Source organism: Brachionichthys hirsutus, chromosome 5 (assembly GCF_040956055.1).
Source record: "Brachionichthys hirsutus isolate HB-005 chromosome 5, CSIRO-AGI_Bhir_v1, whole genome shotgun sequence".
In the NCBI taxonomy this organism is placed as follows: Eukaryota; Metazoa; Chordata; class Actinopteri; order Lophiiformes; family Brachionichthyidae; genus Brachionichthys; species Brachionichthys hirsutus.
The window spans coordinates 1,607,924-1,629,014 of NC_090901.1; the positions used below are offsets into that span (position 1 = coordinate 1,607,924).

At 43.9% G+C, this 21,091-nt stretch overlaps 1 protein-coding gene across 1 annotated transcript in view; it reads left to right on the top strand.

Moving 5' to 3' along the window:
• Positions 1-186: 186 nt before the first annotated feature.
• Positions 187-21,091, top strand: part of wwox (WW domain containing oxidoreductase) — a 103,639-nt gene continuing 82,734 nt past the window's right edge. The window contains exons 1-5 of the mRNA XM_068739503.1: positions 187-330; positions 1,043-1,107; positions 1,484-1,541; positions 1,657-1,826; positions 9,299-9,405. Coding sequence (XP_068595604.1) covers positions 224-330; positions 1,043-1,107; positions 1,484-1,541; positions 1,657-1,826; positions 9,299-9,405 — 507 coding nt within the window. The 5' untranslated portion in view covers positions 187-223. The remainder of the gene's footprint in view (positions 331-1,042; positions 1,108-1,483; positions 1,542-1,656; positions 1,827-9,298; positions 9,406-21,091) is intronic.

Consider the following 21,091-nt stretch of genomic DNA (forward strand, 5'->3'; position numbering starts at 1 on the left):
AAAGCAAACAATGAAAAACATTTAACATCCGTGGTGGCAGAGTTTATCAAATGAGAAACGGCGCCTGTCTTAGAGCCTCAAATTCCCAGAAGGCTGTTCGGCCCACCGTCACCATGTTGTTGCGGAAGTGCCTGTCAAAACGAGGTGTCGGTAATTCTCGGCGGCTCCGACGGCAGCAAGCGTCGTTTAGAGCGTGTTTTGTGGTGACATCTTCTGAATAGCTATGGCGGCTCTATCGTACGCGGGCATGGACGACACCGACAGCGAGGATGAGTTGCCCCCAGGCTGGGAAGAGAGATCTACCAAAGACGGTTGGGTCTACTACGCGAAGTGAGTAGACCGCTGCCGACCCCAGTCAACAGAGAAAGATGTTTATTATGAAATGCCTCGACAAGACTGTGACGTCATGTAACTGCTGAATGACGCGATGAACGAGTCACTCTAATACTACGGAATCATAAAATCAACGCTGGTGGGGTGAGGTTGTACACATTGCGTGTCTTTTTAATTCATTGTTATTTTGCATCAATTGAGTAATTTAATATTAGTTTTATTGCTATTGTTAAATGTCGATGATTTATGTACGAAGGACTTTCAGTGGAGGGCTTTTTTGAGATGTTTGACTGTACTTGTACTGTAATACATTCTACTGTGTGACTGTACTTGTACTCTAACATTCTATCTAATAAATATATTCATCATCATCATCAGGTAGATTGCCCTCCCCCCCCCCCCTCCGAGCCGTTTTCTGCCCCACCTGCTCCGTGGAGGAGTACATAAACGACAGGAAGGCTTGTAGTTGGCCATCAGTCAACTTCTGCATGTTGTTTATTCTGTTTCCCATACAATATTTATTTATTTATTTTACAAATGGAATAGTGAAATCACAGAGCCAATAATTTGTTTTAATTTAAAAATCCACTTTGGGTTCTTCGTTTTCCTCCCACCACAGAGACATGTAATATATGTGAATCAGTGACTGTACAATACCAGTACATCGTACTAATACTTCTATTCTTCTTATGGCTCTGTGTACCAACAGTCACGATAATATGAAGACGCAGTGGGAACACCCCAAGACAGGAAAGAAGAAACGCTGTGCTGGAGGTTGGCCTTTTCCTTCTGTTCTGTACTGTGAATGTATCTGTATCGACGAGCGTCCTCCCCAGGCGTGGGTCATAGGTCAGACCTTTGAGGGTCTCATGTAGGATAAAAATGTACAACGCAGATATTACGCCAGGAGCCGGCAACCTTTTTCATGATGCTTGCCACTTTACAATATGCTCAAGCCCAAAGTACCAACACGTACTTCTTTAATAAAATCATTTGTAAATTTCAAGTGGGCTGATATCAGCTCCTCCGAGAAAAGGGCCGGACAGTAACAGTAACTTGGTGCTTCTTATTTCGTCAGTAGATTCAGTTCCTTTCACCTTCAGAAAAGACATGAATTGTGTTCCTATGAATCGTCTTTCTTTTTCTGCAGATCTACCATATGGTTGGGAGCAGGAAACCGATGAAAAAGGATGCATCATTTACGTTGAGTAAGAAGATGCTAAATGAACCTTTTACTTTACTCCATACTCGCATGAAGTGCTGGATCACACACATCTGGGATAGCAACTACTTTATAATATCTATTTCCTCTATCTTTGTCAGTCACATAAACAAGCGGAGCACGTACTTCGACCCGCGGCAGGCATTCACAGTCGAGGATCTAGTGGCGAAGCCAAAACGCTACGACGGAAGTACAGCCGCTCTCGAGATCCTGCAGGGTCGTGACCTTTCTGATAAAGTTGTTCTCATTACTGGAGGCAACGCCGGCATAGGTGAGTTCACAATCCTGGACCGTTGTACAGTTTAACGAGTAATCATCTGCATGCAGGGAGGTGTGCTTCCACCTAAGTACCACTAGGTGGTAATGTGTTACACTGCAGAAGGCTCAGAAGCGCATCAACGCAGTCCTCATGTCTCCTCAACCAGGCATTCATCAGCATTAGCCCCCAAAATGATACACTTAGACCCAACAAATCACTCCCTAATACCGAACATGATTGTATTGAAGTTCATTAGCCGCGCTGAATTGGATGTCATTGTTAACTATAATTAATGATGTCCATTTGTACCCAGAAAATGCATGGCTCACTATATAATGGTCTAGAAACAAATGTATTTCCTCTTTCCTTTAGTTTAATTTAGCACAAGCAGTGGCCATTTGTTCACACATGCTGCTTTGCTCAGGATATAGTGACAGCATGAGAGAAATCAAATAAACATAACATTGCTAATTGTCTTTATATTCAAGTTGAGTCATAGCAGAGTAATTGTGGTGCGTATATTATTATGGGCTGTAAGGGAGCGCTGAACTACATGGATTTACAGCAGCCTGGGGACGTTCTCTGAACAAAGACGCTTACAAAGTGAAATGCCTTCGTGACCTTGATGTGCTTCCATCGAGCTATAAATATATTCAGGGTCGCTTCACATAGAAATAATACAAATCAAAGTGTTAGTGTTCTTGTCTTGCACTATAAGCAATCTTGTTGACATACAGAGCACAATAAACAATAAAGTCATTGTTTCAGGTTCATTCTAAGTTGACCTGAACGGAGACGATATCCTGGATATACGGTTTATCTATATATCTTTAAATCGTGGAAAGACTAATTTCACACCACAATCATGTATGAAAAATGAAGATGAATTAAAATTTATTATTTGGATATGTTGTATAAATGGTAAATGACACTTATATCACACACATTTTCCAAAGCAATTTTTGGACTCGCATCCACCCATCCACACTCACATTCACCCATCCACACACACGCTCATCCACACACACGCTCATCCACACACACACTCATCCACACACACACTCATCCACACACTCACTCACACTCCAGTGGGTGACTGCTGCCATGCAAGGCGCTGCCAGACCCACTGGGAGCAATTTGGGGTTTCAGTGTCTTCCCCAAGGACACTTTGACATCTGGACAGTCAGGGCTGGGATTCGAACCACTGACTTACCGTTCACTGGACGACCCGCTATACCAACTGAACCACAGCCGTATATAAAGTTTTTAAAGTAGGGGTTCTAATTGCTTATAACAATATCCAGGTCAAAAATTAATATGTCTAAAAAAAATATGAATCAAACCTTGTGGAGAATGGAATGCATGAAATAATGACTCAAAATATAAATCCTAAGAACCAAATGATTTTATCAAAAAGTGACTTTGTCATTAAAAAAACCTTTTCCTGAAACAATGCTTGGGAAAGGAAAGGTGAAAGCACATTTTTAACATCTCAAGCTGCCTTAGAGATGCTCTGAAAGACCGCTGTAATTCTGTTGGTTCTGAAACAGAATAAAATGAAATGATTTGACCTTTCGATTAAAGGCAGCGTGCATTAATTTAGGAAAACCGTTTTTACCACAAGAGGGCACAGGAGGTCCACGATAATAAATGTTCCTGTGGAGGTTTTAAAATAATTTCACAGAAGTGCTTCACATGAGCCTGTTTTTGACTTAGTTCATCTTTATAATGGAAAAAAATAATCCACATCCACAAGATTTGCTGTGATGTATTTACTGAATGTAAATTTGTTCATCTGAAAAGAGCATGTTTTCTGAAAAGAAAGCATCTAACAGCTGCAGCACATTGACATTTTTATCGTGTGTGAATGCTTAATAAACTCAGATTAACACACTCGCTCTTTTACTTTACCACATATTAAATATCCGGTGGCCATAATTAACTGTATATTCTAAAAGTAACTATGGCTACTCAAGTGCTGCTTTGACATTCTACCAGTGAAATGTGGTTATGCCAATTGGTTGGACCTACTTAGCATTTTAATGGCATCAATAGTGTTTTAATCCAAGTGTCAAGGCTATTTCCATTTTCCTCTGTGCTTATTGCCTTCACAAGAATTGTGACATTTTTATTAGTAATAGTGGGATATTATTTAATTAGCAAATCTACATTTTGACTCTTTGATTTAACTCTTAATGCACATGAACATGAAACCCACCTATGAGTTTATTTATGCGTGAAATGTCACAGCGTCGCTTTTTGTGACCAGCCTTGAAGCTCCGTTGAAATAATGGTAGACGTTAATGCGCTTTGTCTTGCCGATGTGATCAGTGTACTCAGTTCACAGCATTACTCTTCCTCTGTCTGCTTTCTTTTGCAAATTAAAACCCAGTACAACCCCGAATGGTGTTTTTAATTGTGATAATGGAAATGAATGATTGCTCTTTGTTTCCCTCCCTATTTCTACTTCCCTCCTTTGCTGCTCTCCTCTCTTTAAATGTTTTCTTTCTCTGATAGACCAGTGCTTGTCCACCTGTGTTTCTGCATTGATTCCTAGGCAGCTTTGACCAAGGCCTGCGCCTCCTATCCATCCCCATTACAAACTCCTCTTCTGGCTGTAATTCCCCTCCTATCAAATAACTCAGGCCTTTCTTTCTTTCTTTCTTTCTCATTGTCCTATTTTTGAAAGTGTTTGCTCTTTCTTAAAATATTTTATTCTTTTGCGGGAGGACTATTTCTGTGTTTTGCCTTCCTGCTACATTCAGTCATCTTACCCAGTGACGGCTCTTTTGGGACCTCTATGTCTTTACATTTATGCGTCCCTCTACCTGGGGAGCGGCATCAGTCTCCCACACTCACTCATCTTTTTATAGCAGATGCCATATAGTCAGTCTAATGTGTATGTTAGAAATAACACGTTGACCCTGTGACTCACTCGTGTCTAATATTCAGGAAGGCTATATTCATCTCAGTACAGCAGAAAACTGCATTTTGGGAAATTTCATTTCAATCAAAATCGTTTTTCTATGTTGAGACAAAGACAGCAAGAATTAAATAACTAACGTTTTAGAAATTATAGTTTCTAACAATGTAAAATGTTCTACATTTCGGTGTTTGTTTTATTTTTACATTTTATACCGATATGTTTAAACTTTCTTTAAATTGTTTTGATGATTCTGCAATAGCTGTAGCTAAATCTCTAAACTCCACACGGTATTGTTGTTTAGGTGTGGGGTCAATGCCGGAATAAGAAGCACAGGAGACCTGACGGGGAATAGCTAGGATTTGGAAAAGGAGCACCTCATAACATTTGATTTTCTCTTTGCATGGTCTCTGCAGAGTTTTAGGACTTTGAATGTTATTCTTATTCATGAAAGACTAACATTGTTCTATGTTTCTGTTGATCCCAGTGTTGTGTCGGGAGGATTAAGTGTCAGGCCGGTGCTCTCCTCTCTCTGGATGGAGAGATCCCAAAGCATATTCAGTGAGTCGCAGAGCTGTGGGAGCCTCTGCGTGCAGATTAAACCTGCAGCCTAGCTTTGTGCTTGATCATTAGATTGAGGCAGATTTGTAAAGCATAACTGCCATTAAATTGGCTGCAAAGCTCGGGTCTTTACTGCACTCCTGTTTATGAATAAGGACCCCCTTAAAGAACCGCACAGCGATGCGTTAAACCCGAACCTTGGTAAAGAGGGAATGCATTATTCATGGTGGGTTGGAATTAGATGGATATAAAGACGTTTCCGGTGAGGGTGGCGTGCGGCGCCTGCGTCTCGGTTTGTGTATCTCTGAGTGGATGCGCGTGGCTTAGATGACACCCGAAGTGCATCTGTGTTGATATTCGGAACACTGATGGCGTTTTGTGACCCCCCCTGGTGGGACGGCCGGCTCTGTCCGTGTCGTCTCGCCAGCCAAGGCACACGGAAACAGAGCTTTATTTTTCACGTCCTTTCTGATGAATGTGTTTATCAGCCAAGTAATGAGAAGCAGTTACGGTTGGTTAGTCAAATTATTTAACTTTATTAACCTTGAATGAATTTTGCTATGTGGACTCGAACTGGTGTCACATGCAGAGAGTATTCTGCTGGAGGCCAGAAGGGTTCAATAATGATTACAGCTGTAATATAATAGAACTAAAGTGGTTGGGGAGGGAGGATAGGATACGTATATGTGCTTAACGACTGTCGGTAAAATAAAATGAAAGCGGTCCTCGGTTATTGTGTGTAGTCAAGACGTTTATGGACTTACCGAGTTTACAGTCGAGTGATGATGATCTAGAAAGCTCCACGACAGAGGGGGGCGGTTTTGATGAAGATAGTCCCAACGCTAAGGCGATACGATGTGCGTGCATGAGCAGCAGTTTGGGATCTTTGTGCTTGTGTGTTTAATTCACTTGTGTGTGTGTGTGTGTGGTGACCAGTGTGACGCGAGGCCATGATGAGAGATTGTGTAGTCTGAGGTTGACACTGAGGTTTGGAGGAAGAATGGGAGGGGAAGAGTGGGTGGATAGGGCTGCATGGATGGCGAGACGGCGGCGGGCCGTAGGAAGGAGGTAGAGGGGGACAGGGAGAGGGAATAGAACCATCGCACTTGGCTGGAACAACTCGACCTCGGGCAGTAATTACTAACCATACATTCCACTTTTTGGGTGACGTCTTCCTCCTCTTGGACTAATGGGGATCTTAAAAGTCTGAAAGGGGGGGGTGTTGTCTCATTGCTCACTTGTTGGAAAAGTTCTCGCTCTTATTTAGAAGTATCATTTATCCAATTACAAATTGATTACATCAGTATCTGCTTTTCTTTCACATCTTTCTGGATGTGTCAGCATCAACCTCTGCATGAGGTGTGTTGAGTCGCTGCCGATCCTTTTTTGTGCACTTATCATGTTAAATGTTTTTTACATTTTACAGCTCCCCTCCAGCTTCCCTGTTTTATCACGGCGCCACAGTTTGTCTGGCTTCTACACGGAGTCTGTCCATCACCAGCTGTGTCCTTGTGTTCTTTCAACCACTAGTTCAGCTCAGCTGGAATTGGATTGTGAGAACTCCACATATATTTACCCACAGGTCTTGTAATTATCTGAATTGACTCGCCCAGTTGTACCACAGCGCTTATTTGACTTAAATGCCTCTTTGGATGCCGCGCCAGCGTAGGCGCAGACGGCTCCGTTCGCCAAATAAACACGTTTACGGACGAGGCTGGTAATGATCTCATTACATTGAGCCAATACACCTGTGTATGAGGGGGATCCAGAGAGGGGCGGGGGCACAGGAAGGACAAACAAAGCGTGAAATCACTAAATCACACTCATTATTGGTGGATATCACGAGGGCCAGGATCCTAATGTACCATGAAGAGCATTCACTGATTAATGGAGATTTCACACCATTTCTTATGCATTTCATACATGACAGTAAAACAAATTTCCAACAATATCTGAGCCATTTATTGCATGTTTGTACATTGTGAATGTTAAAATTGAACAAGCACACCATCAGATTAACGGCTGCAGCATTATGCTATCTTCATTTCCCAGCCTTTTCATAATATACTGACCTTGCACAGACAGCTCTTCTTATTTGTCTGTTTTTACCATGTTGGCAGATTAGACAAAAATAATAATAATTACAGCCCAGCATAATATTCAGGCTTTGTGTGTGTGTGTGTGTGTGTGTGTGTGTGTCGTAAAACAGCTCATGGCGTTTGTCGACTACCAGAGCAAAAGAAAGCCGTGTCTGACCTCTTGTCATGTTCCACCGTCAGCCGACACAACTGGAGCAGGCGCTCTCTGTTGTACACCTAACCAGGAACTCATTTCATCCCGGCAACACGGGCGAGAGGGCGGGGAGTCTCTGTTGCAGCAACGGCACACTCGTTATTTCACAATTAATGTCAAGCCCTTGTTATTTGTCATTGGAAATACATGGCTTCATCGCTGCTGCTGTTGTTGCTGCCATATTCTAATTTGTTTTCCATTATGGAAAACACTGGTGTCGATTAATTTCACTTTCATGCTATGTACACACAACAAGTGAGTGTGAGGTGTTGTTGTTTACCAGTGCTCTTGTCCAATTTATAGTGGCTTAAAAAAACAACAACTTTAAATGATCGACTGTTTAGAATCTTCTTTTTAATCTTTGCACATCTCGATCTCTCCGTTGCTGCGTATGGAATGTTTCTGTTTCACAAGTTTTAAATAAAAGTCTTTTGAAGATGCATATTTTAACCAAAAAAATAGAAATTTTACTGCCAGTCTTTGTTAAACTGGCAGTAAAGAGGTGGGAAACTGTCCGTTTCCCACCTCTAAAATCCCAGTGAGTTTTTATTGGTGGAGTCACGGTACTTAGTTCTTCAGTTGCGTTGTTTTCCTTGTCGTTTCCATTTTTTGCGAGTAACACATTCTCTGCTCACAAGCGTGCTCCCCTCCATTACACCTAATAAGGTGTCATATAATTTAATTCCACGCTTCGCTTGTCAGAAAGGGCTTCCATCCCGACTCCAATTTTGACTTTTAATAGATATTAGTCCTTAACACTCACAATTAACCCTCCCTGTTTCGCTCTTAATGAAAATCAGATTAAGATATATATAATCTAATTACAGTTCATTTTAATCCGCCCTCTGCCTCTCAGGCCTTCTTTGCCACAATCAGTTGTCGGTTTGTCAATCAGTGTGTGTATATGACTGGTTCGTATTAACCAGCAGTGCGGCTGAAATGTGAGACTCTGCTCTGTTACTGTTTAGCTTTTCCTTTTCACTAAATGAGAGTAAATGTCAAAGGAAATAAAAATACGATGAAGGGGAAAAAAGCAAATTGCATGAATTAATTCAACCTATGGGTTGAAATGACCCATTTAGACTTGTAACTCAGAAATGAACTTCTCTCCTTCTATCACTAATTTCTGTCATTTTTATCGTGACTATTTAATTTGGATGGAGCCATGAAGGAGCATTGGACCGATAAATTCTGTGTGTATCTGGGAACTCCGTTTCATGGGTGGAATGCCGTTATCAATGACAGCCTGAGACGTGGGATGAATGTCGTTCTGTTCGATTGTTTATTTGAGCCCCTCTGTTTTTATAATTACTGCCATCACTGTGTAATTACCAATATTATTAATACCGACCTCCCTTCCTCAAATCCAGTAGGAGCAGCGGCACCTTGTCGGGAGTCTAAACGTTATCTAAGATGAGAGGAGGAAGTCTAGAACCACAATACTTCAATCAGTTTCATCACTTCAGAGAGAAATGATTAGCTCCCTCCACTAGACCACTGGATTACTCAATGAAATAAATTATATGTGGAAAATTGATAGGGATTTTTAACTTGCACCCCCACCACCACCGCCCTGTTAGATTCAACCCCTGAGAATCAAAGTTATCTTCAGTAAAACAGAAATATTTGAAGCGTTGCTCGCTTTCACTCTCTTTTTCTCATCTTAGTCTCTCTCCATCTGTCTGTCTGTCTCTCCTCCTCGTCTCAGGCTTTGAGACGGCCCGGTCTTTTGCTCTGCACGGTGCCCACGTGATCCTGGCGTGTCGAAACCTGACCCGGGCCAACAGGGCGGTTAATGACATACAGAAGGACTGGGTAAGTGGCAGTCGGACCTTAAACCTCCTTAAACCTCCAGTGGTTGATTACTCTGCACCTACTCTGTCATGAGGACAGATCCTTCATTTTCCTGAGTTTTTCCTTTTCCTTGATTTGCTTTTTCCTGAACCAAATCTATCTGAGATAAAAGTGTGATTTGTACCCCCCCCCCCCCAACACCACATTAAATGGATTTTATTGCGATTCACATATTACGCCGCCTTCGTTTCTTCCCTGAAGAGGAAAACCTTCTGTACTGGTGTGTGAGGGTAAAAGAAGAGAGCGGGAGTTTGAGAGAGAGAGAGAGAGAGAGAGAGAGAGGGCATCTGATAATTACCTGAGATTATTGCTCTAATACTGCCGCGCTTGTGACGCGTCCCCAGATTTACGAGTGTGGGAAAATAAACAAGTGAAATGTGGGTGCTGAAGCAGAAAGAATAAGCCATTAGCACAGGGTTGATTACAGAGAGCAGGACTTGAAGAAGATGGAGAGTGAGTGCTCAGCTCAGATATGGAGAGAGAGAGAGAGAGAGGAAGGAGAAGAGGGGGAGCGAGAGGGAGACAAACGCCTTTGAGCGAGAATAGATCTGCAGTGTTTAAACTTACCCAAGTCTCTAATTGAAGTATGCCCCTGGGGCTGTCAGTGCTGCTCCGCGGTGTGAAATCCACCCAACAGATCTGTTAATGTCTAAACAAGGAAGGAAAAGCTCTGATCCAAGTAGCAGCTTTTAGAGTCAAATTGATTTTCAAGCTTCACACCTGCCGCAGAATCGTCCGCGATGCCGTTAAATGTTTGCAGTTAACAAATGGAGGCTACTTAGATTGGCTTCAAACAGTCAGATGATTAGTGGCCTCTGCCTTGTAAAAAATAAAATAGTCCCCTCTATTTATGGCACGTTGGCATGCAGCATGTGCGTATTGTCAGCACATTAAGTGATTTAGATCTGAGCAGTTCAAAAAGAGCACTAACAGTGAATTAGAATTCCCTGAGCTGGTCCCATGGTTCCTTTTCAAGGAATTCCACTGTTAAAGGCTAATGAATAAAAGTCACAATATCAGAATAAATCTCCCCTCTGGAGACATTATTAATAGATTCAGGAGAAGAATAGAGCGCAGGATTAATCTTACAGATGATGGATGGACTCTGCTTGCCTTCCCATGCTCTGAGTTAAGGTTATTTTGATAAGAGGGTATATTTTGGGGTCCTCTGCACAAAAGGTCATTGTACCTGCATCCAGGTCCCTCTCAGAGTTCCGCCCCGCCTGCCAGGAGTGGAACTGCTGTCCTGATTGCTCGGGACCTATGACCTCTAACTAGCTGCTTACTGTTGCTCGCCCTTTCTCCAGCTCTCTCGGGGCGTGTCTGGCTGTGCGGGCCAGTGTCACGGCACAGGGCGGCGCCGTCCAACGTAGCGCCGTGTACTGACAGTGGCTATAATAGTCGATGGATAATGGATAAGGGATAAAAAAATCTGTCCTTCTACTTAAACTAATTTCAAAGTATTACATCCATCCTTCATATTACAAAGCTTCTTTGGCACTTTAGAGATTAAATTACTCATTTGTGTTTTTGCTGACTTTTTATCATGAAATTAGTGTCTTGCTGTTTTCATGATGAGGCTTTAGCTGCCTCCCCACCGCAGGCCCAATCTGAGCAGGATGTTCTATTTTCCCTGCGTCTATGCGAGCTTTGAGGTGAAACCCCTCCAGCAGGCTCATTAGGGGAGTTTAGAGAGGCGGAGAGGGGATAAACATTTACCTTATGATTGTGTTTTACAATAAGCCTGATGCTTGTTGCCTTTATAGGGTTCAAAGGGGGCTGTTTTTATCTGTGGTGATGAAACCACAGTAAAACCAGGAGAGGATTAAACAGAAGATGGGTGGAAAAGTGAGAAGGGAACGCGGAGAAAACGCTGAGAGTGAATTATGGCACCAGAAGAGACGAGGCAGCACCAAACAATTCCTTCGTGCACATGTATTTTGGTTTTTTGTCTTGCCATATAGAGTCCTTACGGTGGCTTCAGTCCTGCAGCTTTTGTTTGAACTGTGACAAACTTATTTTCCTATTGCCTGTCCATCTCCTATTCTACTCACAGCACAGGCAGGTTAAGTTGCTGGTTAACAAATATAATGTTGCCTGTCTTTCAGAGATTACATTTTCCAGATTGTCTTTAAAATTCTGCTTATCTTTGACTCCATTGACTCCTCAGAGAGCTGTAATGGACTCTCCTGAGATACAGAACACTGTTTGGTGGGCCAGCCAAGGCCTTGGCCCCTGAGTGCTATACACACACACACACACACACACGCACACACGCGGTCGTATTTTGTAATTTCCTTCCTTTTTTAATCCGAAATGCTTATTTCCCCCACTGCCCCTTTCTACAAAACATGCTAATGAGATGTTTTGTAAAGCTGTTAATTAGCGAGCCAGTCACTGATTGCTGTGCTTGTTTTTGTTGTGTGTGTGTGCATGTGTGTGTGAATACGTGTGTGTGTGTGTGGTGGGGAAGTATTAATACGGCTGTGCACCGCTGAGGAGCGTTCTGTCTGCTCTGGAACCAATTAGGCTAAAGCTCAGCGTCCACTGAGGCTGCTGGGAGAAAAAACAAAGGCCTGCTGCTTGCAATGTCAAACAGCAACATTAACACGGGGCAGAGAACCCATGAGCAGCGGTCACTCATACAGGCAGACGATATGAACATCAGACAAAAACCAGATTCTAATCTATAGAAATGTCTTGAGTAATACTTTACCTTGTAGAAATGCAGAATTGATGACACGTAATAAGTGTCTGGATTTTTGCAAAGCAGCCGGAGAATGTTTAAAGGCAGAACGCCTTGTATTAAGGATGGACATAAACTTCCATCCTCCTGTCTTTCCCAGCTCATAGCTTGTGTTTTATAGTGAAAATATAATTCAATCATTTGACAAAAAGCAGAGTGACGTGGCAGACTTCTGTGAGAGAAAAGCACTTTCATGCCTTTTCTGTGCCACACACTCTGCATTTGATCCAAATCACACTTGTTTGCAAAAGAAAAGTAGTGTGTGTGTGTGTGTGTGTGTGTGTGTGTGTGTGTGGGCGCATGTGTCTGTGCATTTGCGTGGTGCATAACCTCCCGTGTCAGTCTGACAGGCCCTGTGCCCCGCCGGCCACCGTGCCACGCCACGCTCCTCCTGCTGCAGCCAACAGGAAGTGACACATATGAAATGCTGACCTGGTCAGTTGCAACCCCCCCCGCCCCCCCCCAGGGCATCAGGATGCTGCTCTTTTAGTTGCTCTTCCTCTCTCATCCCTCGCTCCCTGGCTGTTTTTTCTTCTTCTATAATTTTCCAGAAGGATCTTAAAAGTCACTTTCCCCGCACCTAAACCGTTCTCTTCCAAAATATGTGTCGCCCGGCTCATCATACTTCATCAGTGTACGTTTATTTCTAGCAGGAGGTAGAACTTTCACTTTCAACATTATAACTTCACCAGGTTATTTTCTTTCAAGGAACAAGTAGAAGCGAAGCAGCAGCGTCTCTAAATTGTTTAAATTAAAACTTGCAGACCTTTTATGGCACTCCAGGATGCCTCATATGGTGCATTTTCTTTCATTAAAAGACATAAGCAAAAGTAATTTTTCTTGCATGCGTTTCTGCTGACGCGCCGCTGTTAAAGCGCAGATGGATCCGGGGGATATTGTTGTTAGTGATGTTGAAGCTTGCACTTAAGCAGCCCTAGAGTCCTTTTTGAGATTGTCCCCAGACTGCGCCAACATAATACCTGGCCTCCCCCCGCCCTCCCTGCTCTCCCACTGCTCTCCTACAATCTCAGGTGCTTCCACTGAATGATGGAGGTAGGTGACCCCTCCCTCATTTCCTGAATGAGTCACTGTGTGATTGGTGTGTTTTGTAAAAGAGCGAGATTGAGAATAAAAAAGTCCTCATTTGCCTCCATATTTATGGTCTACATCGCCCTTGTGTTGTAGAGAGCAGCAAGAAAAGGATGGAACCAGCGTGGAGTTGTGATATGTAAATTAGATGAGGAAACCCCTTTCTCCTCAAATTGATCCGATTCCTCCAACAAGCGACCCCATGTAGTGCGGCAAACACAGTAGGATTTGCTTTAATGTACCACTGAGGATTTCCTTACTCTGCACAGCTCCAATGCAGCTTGTGGGAATACTGAGTCGTTGTGTATGGCCCTTTAGAATAAACACGTAAGAGCACGTAGGAATAATACCTTCAGCTTTTACAGTAGTAAGCATTTTGTGTCTGTGTGTGTGTTTGGCATCTATGCAATAAACGCCACAAGTACAGTATGCGTGCGCATTAGTGCACGTGCACCCACAATGCCCATTCATAAGGTGTGTATTTAAATGCTTGATTATACATTTTGCATAGCTTTGGGACGTGCATCAGTCTTCGCAGACTGCTAATAAAGTGACTAGGGAGATGGGGGAACCTAAATGAATCCTAAAGTGCCTGGCTTGCATTCCTCACTCTCTCACTCTCCCTCACGTTTCTGCTTAGTTATTCCGGCCTGTCGTGACACGCCGCGCTCCTCCCGGCTCTCCTCCTCCTCCTTATGTCTGTCTGACGGAGCCAGGTGCTCCGTCTCCTGAGGAGGCGTGGCCTGCTTCTAATTGCTTGGACCACTGTGAACTATGGGCAAATGGTCTGTGTGAGGGAGCACGGTGGAGGAATAATTTTGAATAAATCATATAGTTAGCCGGGTGGTATTTTTTTTGCCCAATAAGCAGTTCTGCGGTCGTCTCACATGGAGGTGCGAGTGTTGGAATGACGGGTCACTTGCCATAGGTCATGTAGGGGAGGATTTAAATGATTTAAACGATGCCACTGCCACTGAAGGGGACAGGTTGAGGAAGGATGTATTAGGAAGCACCTCTTTGTTGTTTGAACCTGACAGACTCTCATCCCTCACTCTTCTACGCTCCCCTCTGAAGGAGGGCTCATAGCCCTGGGATGAGGAGTTCTTATGATGAGAGGGGTGAGAGCTTTCTTGGATCTCTTTCACTCTTTCTCTCCCCCTTTCTCTTTTTGCTAGCAGAGAATGTTTTCATTGAAGTCTGAGAAGTGCTGACCACAGAGAGACGAGTCCAGCACTCACTGAATGTCTTAAATCAGGAGATGAGCCAGTTGTCATAGACTGCAGCCAAATAGACGTAGGCCCGGATGATGTTTGCCAAACAAGCAAGCCCTGCCGTCTATAGTGCAGAAAACCATCTGGAATGTGATTATAACATTTGTCTGATATTACCTCAAACTCTTTTAGTGCCGCTTGAGTTAGAGCTGGTTCTCAGATCCCATAATAATGTTAATTCTAGGCTAATTAGATGAAATTTTAGGTTTGATTTCTGTGACATTTAAATTGTCTGACTCATCACTTTTCATAACCTGCTACGAGTGTATTCAGACATGAGACGGGAATTTAATGTTTGTGTGCATGCGAGCATTTGGTGCCCTGCTTGTCTGTTGTCAGGTTACGTTTGCTGTTGATGAACAGACAAGTCCATCACAACAAGTCACAATAGTTACCATGTCACATTTTTTCAATGCCAGTTTTGACAGCTTTAATTCGTTCCATGTAAGTACCATTTACATTCACACTGCTTTATACTGTTTGAACTGAAATGAAATGGAAACGGTTAAATAACAAGAAATGGGTCGCAGTTTGTCTTTCGACTTCACTTGTAAAATCTGCGATGGGACTGAGCCCTCGATGCTCAACTGACAGTGTAGCGCTCTAAATAGCTGTCAATCAAAAAGGGGTTCAGCCTTTCAAATGAACCGCCAATCATGATCCTGAAGCCCGGAGTCCAGCGCAGCCCACTGCCCCATTCACCCCCAGAGACTCTGAGAATCTGAGGCCGGGACAAAGGTCATCTGCCTTTGCAGTCTTGGAGAGCTTGCCTCCGATACGTGTGTGTGTGTTTATGTGTGTGTGTTGACACAGAGTTAACACTAGTTTATAGCTTAATCAGTCTGTGTAACTGTATGCATATTTATTAGAGAAAATTCATGTTCAAAGAATCAGATCTCAGCTCATATATCATTTTAGACACACACACACACACACATTTCATTAAAGGGGCAGATTCAGGCAGCAGCAGATTAAAAACAACGTGTGTTTTTACAGGTCCATAAATCAAACGTGGGACGAGAGGGATTCATTTGGTGAACAGCAGAGTTGTGGCGTTGTTGCTCTCACGTGACTAATGCTTAACTATGATATTCTGATCCGCTGCCTTTTCATTAGTTCATTCTCTCCTGCTGCTACATACCAGTGTGTCTCTCTCAGCTCACACTGGATGTCGTGTTTGTTCAGATGACCTTATTATGACGCGACCTCGTCTAACCTGGGATTAAGTGTAGCACGCATTGTCAAAAAATGTGTTTGGCAGAATCGTGTTAATGGCATACTCTTTTCTAATAAGAGGTTAATAATCATGGTTCTCCTTTTCCCACCCTCCGTGCTGCATTTGGATGCCCCCCCCCCCCTAGCCTGTGGGAATGGCAGACAGAGAACGGGGCTGTTAATCTGTTACTGCCATGTCTGCTGCTCATACTTTCAAAACGGTATCAGTGTTTTAATGGTGTGTGAAGCACTCCTATAAAATGTGTTGATCAACATGGTGTCGGGGTATAAAGGCAACATCACACACCCACACGTTTCCTGTTTGGGCTGTCTGTGTGTTTGTGAGCATGTAATCCCCTCTTCTCAGTGGTCTCTGTGCCTCAATGCGCGAGTCTCAGGCTAGAGAGCAGGTGTAATTTCCCCTGCACTAAAACCCCAACAAGTGGCACCCAGGGAGCGAGGAGCATATTAAAGGTTCAAGCGGTTCTGCTCGCCTGGACCGCAGAGAACCCGCGACCTCAGACCAGCCACAGCGCCGCCGTATGGATGTGTTGTGTGTTGAGGGAGGCTCGGACGTGTCAGAGCTGCCTCACTGTGTGTGTTTCATGGTGTAAAGCCTTTATTAGTGTACACATCTGTTTGGGGGGGTGGGGGGGGCTATTATTTGTTCCTTTTCAGGCATGTATTTGTGTGTTGGTGTGGGTGCGTTTACTGTGCAATGTTTAGAGAAGTGGTTGTGTATAGAGGCAGGTTAAAGGTGTATAAACACATCAACTATAACTTACACCTCCTGGAACCCGGTGCTCCCAGTTTGACCTTTGACCTCTAGCGCACAGCAATCCTAATCTGCCTGTAGACCACAGGGACTCGGTTGATTGGTCCTGCCGAGGCCTGGATGATGTGATGTTTCAAACTTCTGTGAGCTTTTTGTTCCACCAGGACTTTCATAATGGATTGGGTTAAATTTTCTGAGGGGACAGTTAACTTTTAAGCACTATTGAGCAATTAAAATGCTTCACTGAACAGCGATTGTCCAATCATAATTTAGCAAGCATAACTATGCATGGCAGTCCTGTCAGGCTTTGGAATCTTCACTTACTCCACTGGTGTTTGAGGCACTTCAGTAAGAGAGCTACATACAGGGAGGTCAGAGGCAACCTATAGGCTTTAAGGTTTCTCCTGATTGCAAATACACAAGCAAAGACGCAATGAACAGACGGTTGTTTGTGTACCTAATTAGCATACGGCCTGCAATAGAAGAATCTGAAGGCATACATGCTGCCATATCAGATTTTGGATTTGGATTTAAAGTCACAAAATGAATATCAAATACAGAAATGACTTTCAAGTCCAGAGACAGAATCCAAAGTCAAAGCGAATGATCTAGAACACAAGAAACCTGAGAAAAATCAATGACATGAGGTCACACATACAGCCAATGCACTGACATAGTAAAGCACAAACACACATACAGGGAAGAGGGGATATCAAGTCACAGGTGCAAATAGTCAGGAAGGATCAGACAATCAAACAGGAGGCAGGAAATCGGTAAGAACGCGCAAAAGACATGGAACAGGAAATGAGGTAAATGCACAGAGGAAAATAAACCTTCAAGCTAAGACAAGGAGCAACAAACCAAATCCAAAGCATGACTTATTGGGTACTGTGTGTTCTGCTGTCGACTCAATTTCCACAAAACATAACCAAGCATGACGCATGGAGCATAAATCTGACCTTTTGTCCACGTTACAGTGCGAGGATTAACCAGCTCTACTGGCTCAGCTCTCTTTACCTGCGTATCAAGATGCATCATCAACCAGTGGGGATGCTGGTGTTTTGTTTTCAGCACATAGCTGTAGCCCAATTATTTTAGCAGGGTATCATATCAGTACCAATTCTCCTTTTTTAAAACAAGCCAACATTAAAAACTCAGCAGGAGACGGCGCCTTCAGCCTCCTCATGGCGTTAACATTAGTTTAATTATCTAGCTGCAGCTAATAAAATCTACTAGCATTAAAACTCAGCCAGAAATAATGATTTTGAAGTCCCGATGGGATTTTTTAGGGAAGGGGGAAAAATACAAAGGCCCAATATAAAACGCTTACAAACCTCTGATTCAGTTCCGGTGGAACCCAGTTCTGTAATACACAGAGAGCTGCTAAAGGACAGACTCATTTGTCTGATCTTTGTCATTCCTACCGGTCTGGCTGTGACAACATACGCCAAACAGAGTTAATTGGAGCCTCCTCTGAAGTGCACTTCTGCCTATTAATACAGCGTCTTGATAAATTAGCCCGAATAAAACCCTGCGCGCAGAATGAGCGATGAGCTTCTGTCGATGTGTGTTAGTGCATGTGCACTAGGATGTTTCCTTGAGTGAGTCTGCCTCATTAATTTAATCAAACCAAATCTGTTTTAGGTTTAAATGAAGGACCAAGACAAGCCAAGGAGGGAACGAATCGGTACGGGGCTGATGGGTAGTAGGGATGTAACATACGGAGAATGGATGAGGAGATGAGTGGAAGGAGAAGAAAGTCAGGGCGGGGGGGGGGGGGGGCAGGGACTCTCATCCATTACATTCCATAGTGGCCCAGGGGTCGGCTTCAGCAAGACTGATTCAGGGCGATCAGGTTTGGACTACATCACCCATAAATCCTGGCATGTGACACTGATGGATGTGGGCCATAAAGCCTCCTGCTCCGACATGCGGAGAGCAACATGGAGAATCTTGGGACAATGCGAGCGGTCCAGGTTAATGTCAGTGAGGCCCGGGAGTGAGGAGGGGATGATGGAGGGAGAGATAAAGCCGGGACATCAAGAGATCAGAGGTGTGGCGAGGAGGATTGAGAAGAATGAGCAGGCTGAAGGTAGAACGAGAAAGAACACGGGGTTTGTGGCGACGCCACAGAATTTACTGTGACATCGCATTGATTCAGCTGTCATCAAAGGGGTTCCATCGGGCACACTGAATAGTTCAACCCCTGTTTGTAGGAGATGAAGACATCTAAATATTTTTCCTGACACTCAATTTGTGATTTAGTTTCCCACGCGTCAGAAGTTCGGCGATAATAAACTACAAGCCTGTCCTGCTTTGCTTGACAGGAGTGTTTTGTAGTGTAATTAATTCCGTGTGTCTCTTCATTATTCTGTTATTGTACGTTTACATGGGGTTTGATGCATGACCAAGATTAATATTGCTCATTAAAAAGCCTTGTGATTCTAATAAGGCCAAATACAGGAACTGCCGACCTGGCTAGACAGGAAATGGAGACATGTGTACTTCCTCATTAACGGAACCCCATTTGAGTCATAAAGTACCATCCCACTGCGCACAAAGAAAATGCTGTGATTAGGGGGTGGAGGGGCGTCGTTGCCCTAATGAAGGCTTCCCCCCACAGTCATTTCTGATATTGGTATGTGCGGTATGGTGACTAGGCCTATGGGATGAGCAGGCTTTCACAGATATGGGCGTGAGATCGCAGATGCACTATATTTGCATGGATGGGAGGGATGAGGGGGCCAGGGGAATTCACATCCACAACTCATTTGCAGGAGTCAGTTTTACTAGGCTACGGCTAATGGAGATGAGCTTGTGTTAAGAGCCAAGGGAGAGACTGATTTTACATAAAATCAAAAGAGGACTGAGAGCTGTGTGTGGGGTAAGGTTGCTCTCACTTTATTCTTCCGACTCCCAAATACCCAAAGGTGATGTCCTCCAGCAGCGGATTGTTTTATGATAAATAAGAAACAACAACACTATATTCCCAAGATGATCTGGTGCCTTGTCCGGGGTGTACCTGTGCCCGGCTGGGATAGGCTCCGGCAGAACCACGACCCGCAAGGCGGATAGGCGGCTGTCGACGAGATGAAGGCAATCGTCTCGCCTGCAAGAAAATGGATGATGGGTAACACTATATTTGGTTCGATCGTGCAGAGACGGACTAAAGTTGGGATTCTTTTTGAGTAAGCTACGTATTGTTTGGGTTAGGGTCAGTGTGCAAAGTTTAATTCCTGCTCTTCAACTCAAACTCATGTAATATTTAACCAACAAAGAAGGCGTGTCTTTGTGCACATCTTCTACTGGACAGCCTGGCTCATAAATGACGCAGCTTTCTGCTGTTTTGGTGATATCGGTACATTTTTCCTCGACTCATTTTAGGTAAATGCGCCCATTTATATCTTATAACGGATTCAAAGCTCGGGTAGTGTCTGATGTTCAACTGAGTTGCGCAATGAACTTGAAAAAGTCACATTGGCAATTCAAACACACAAATAAATCGAGATTTTAAGGCATTGTCTTCTCAAAATGTTTACAACGCTGCTCTCCCCTTTCAGCTTCCCAAGTTCTTTTATTTTTGCTTGCCCTTCTTCCAGCCCATCCCCCCCCCACCCCCCCATTGCCACAGCAGCTACCTGAGGCCCCTGTGTCCACCTCATCCATCACCAGGGTTTGATTCTTCAGCTCCAAGAGAGAGAACGGAAGAAAGAGTTGAGGAGAAAAGAGTAAAGAGTCATAACAAACCCTCCCCTGTTCTCTCTCCTCTTTCTCTGCCTCCCTTCCTTCAGTGTGTGTGAGGGAGAGATGAATGCAGCCAGTGGAATTAATTGCACCCCGTTACTGAAGATCAGCAAGTTTGCACTGTTGGCGTGCTGATCTGCCATATGGCTGCCCACTAGGTGAACACTTTGATTAATGTTGCCCACTCCTCGCCTTTTTTTCCCCACTAATATTTTGAAACTGATGGCTAAAACTTTGCACGTCGTTCTGTGTCGCTCCGTCTTTGGTTTTCACTCATTGTTTCCAGTCTTACATCCGATACTTTTCTGATTTTCTGCGACTCCTGCTACGTGGCATCAGTGTAGGCAGTATGGAGTTTAGCGTATTGGTGAGATTAGAGGGAGAATGAAAGGCCTTGGTACCTCTTGGAACTATGGGCATGCGCTCTTTGCAGTTGATTAGGCCCCTGGTGTGTCCAGCGTTTCTTTATTAGCCTCCTCAGCCGCTCGCCTTCTACTGTGAACAGTGACTACTCTCAACCCCAATGGTCTGGGATGCACACACACACACACACACACACACAATATGCACACAGGCAGATACTGTAGAAGACTGTGGCGGGTTCCAGGCAGTAACAAGGAGATGCCGGAGTCACAATATCAATAGGGCGGAGTGTAGGTAATCATACCGTAGCAAGGCTCAGCCATGAGGTAGCGCTAACTCGAGAGGCAACTCTCAAGTGGAGCATTCACTATCTGCAAATCACACTGTGTATCTGTGTGCACGTGCGTGCGAGCGCACATGCTGTCATTACAGGTTAGAGGGAGT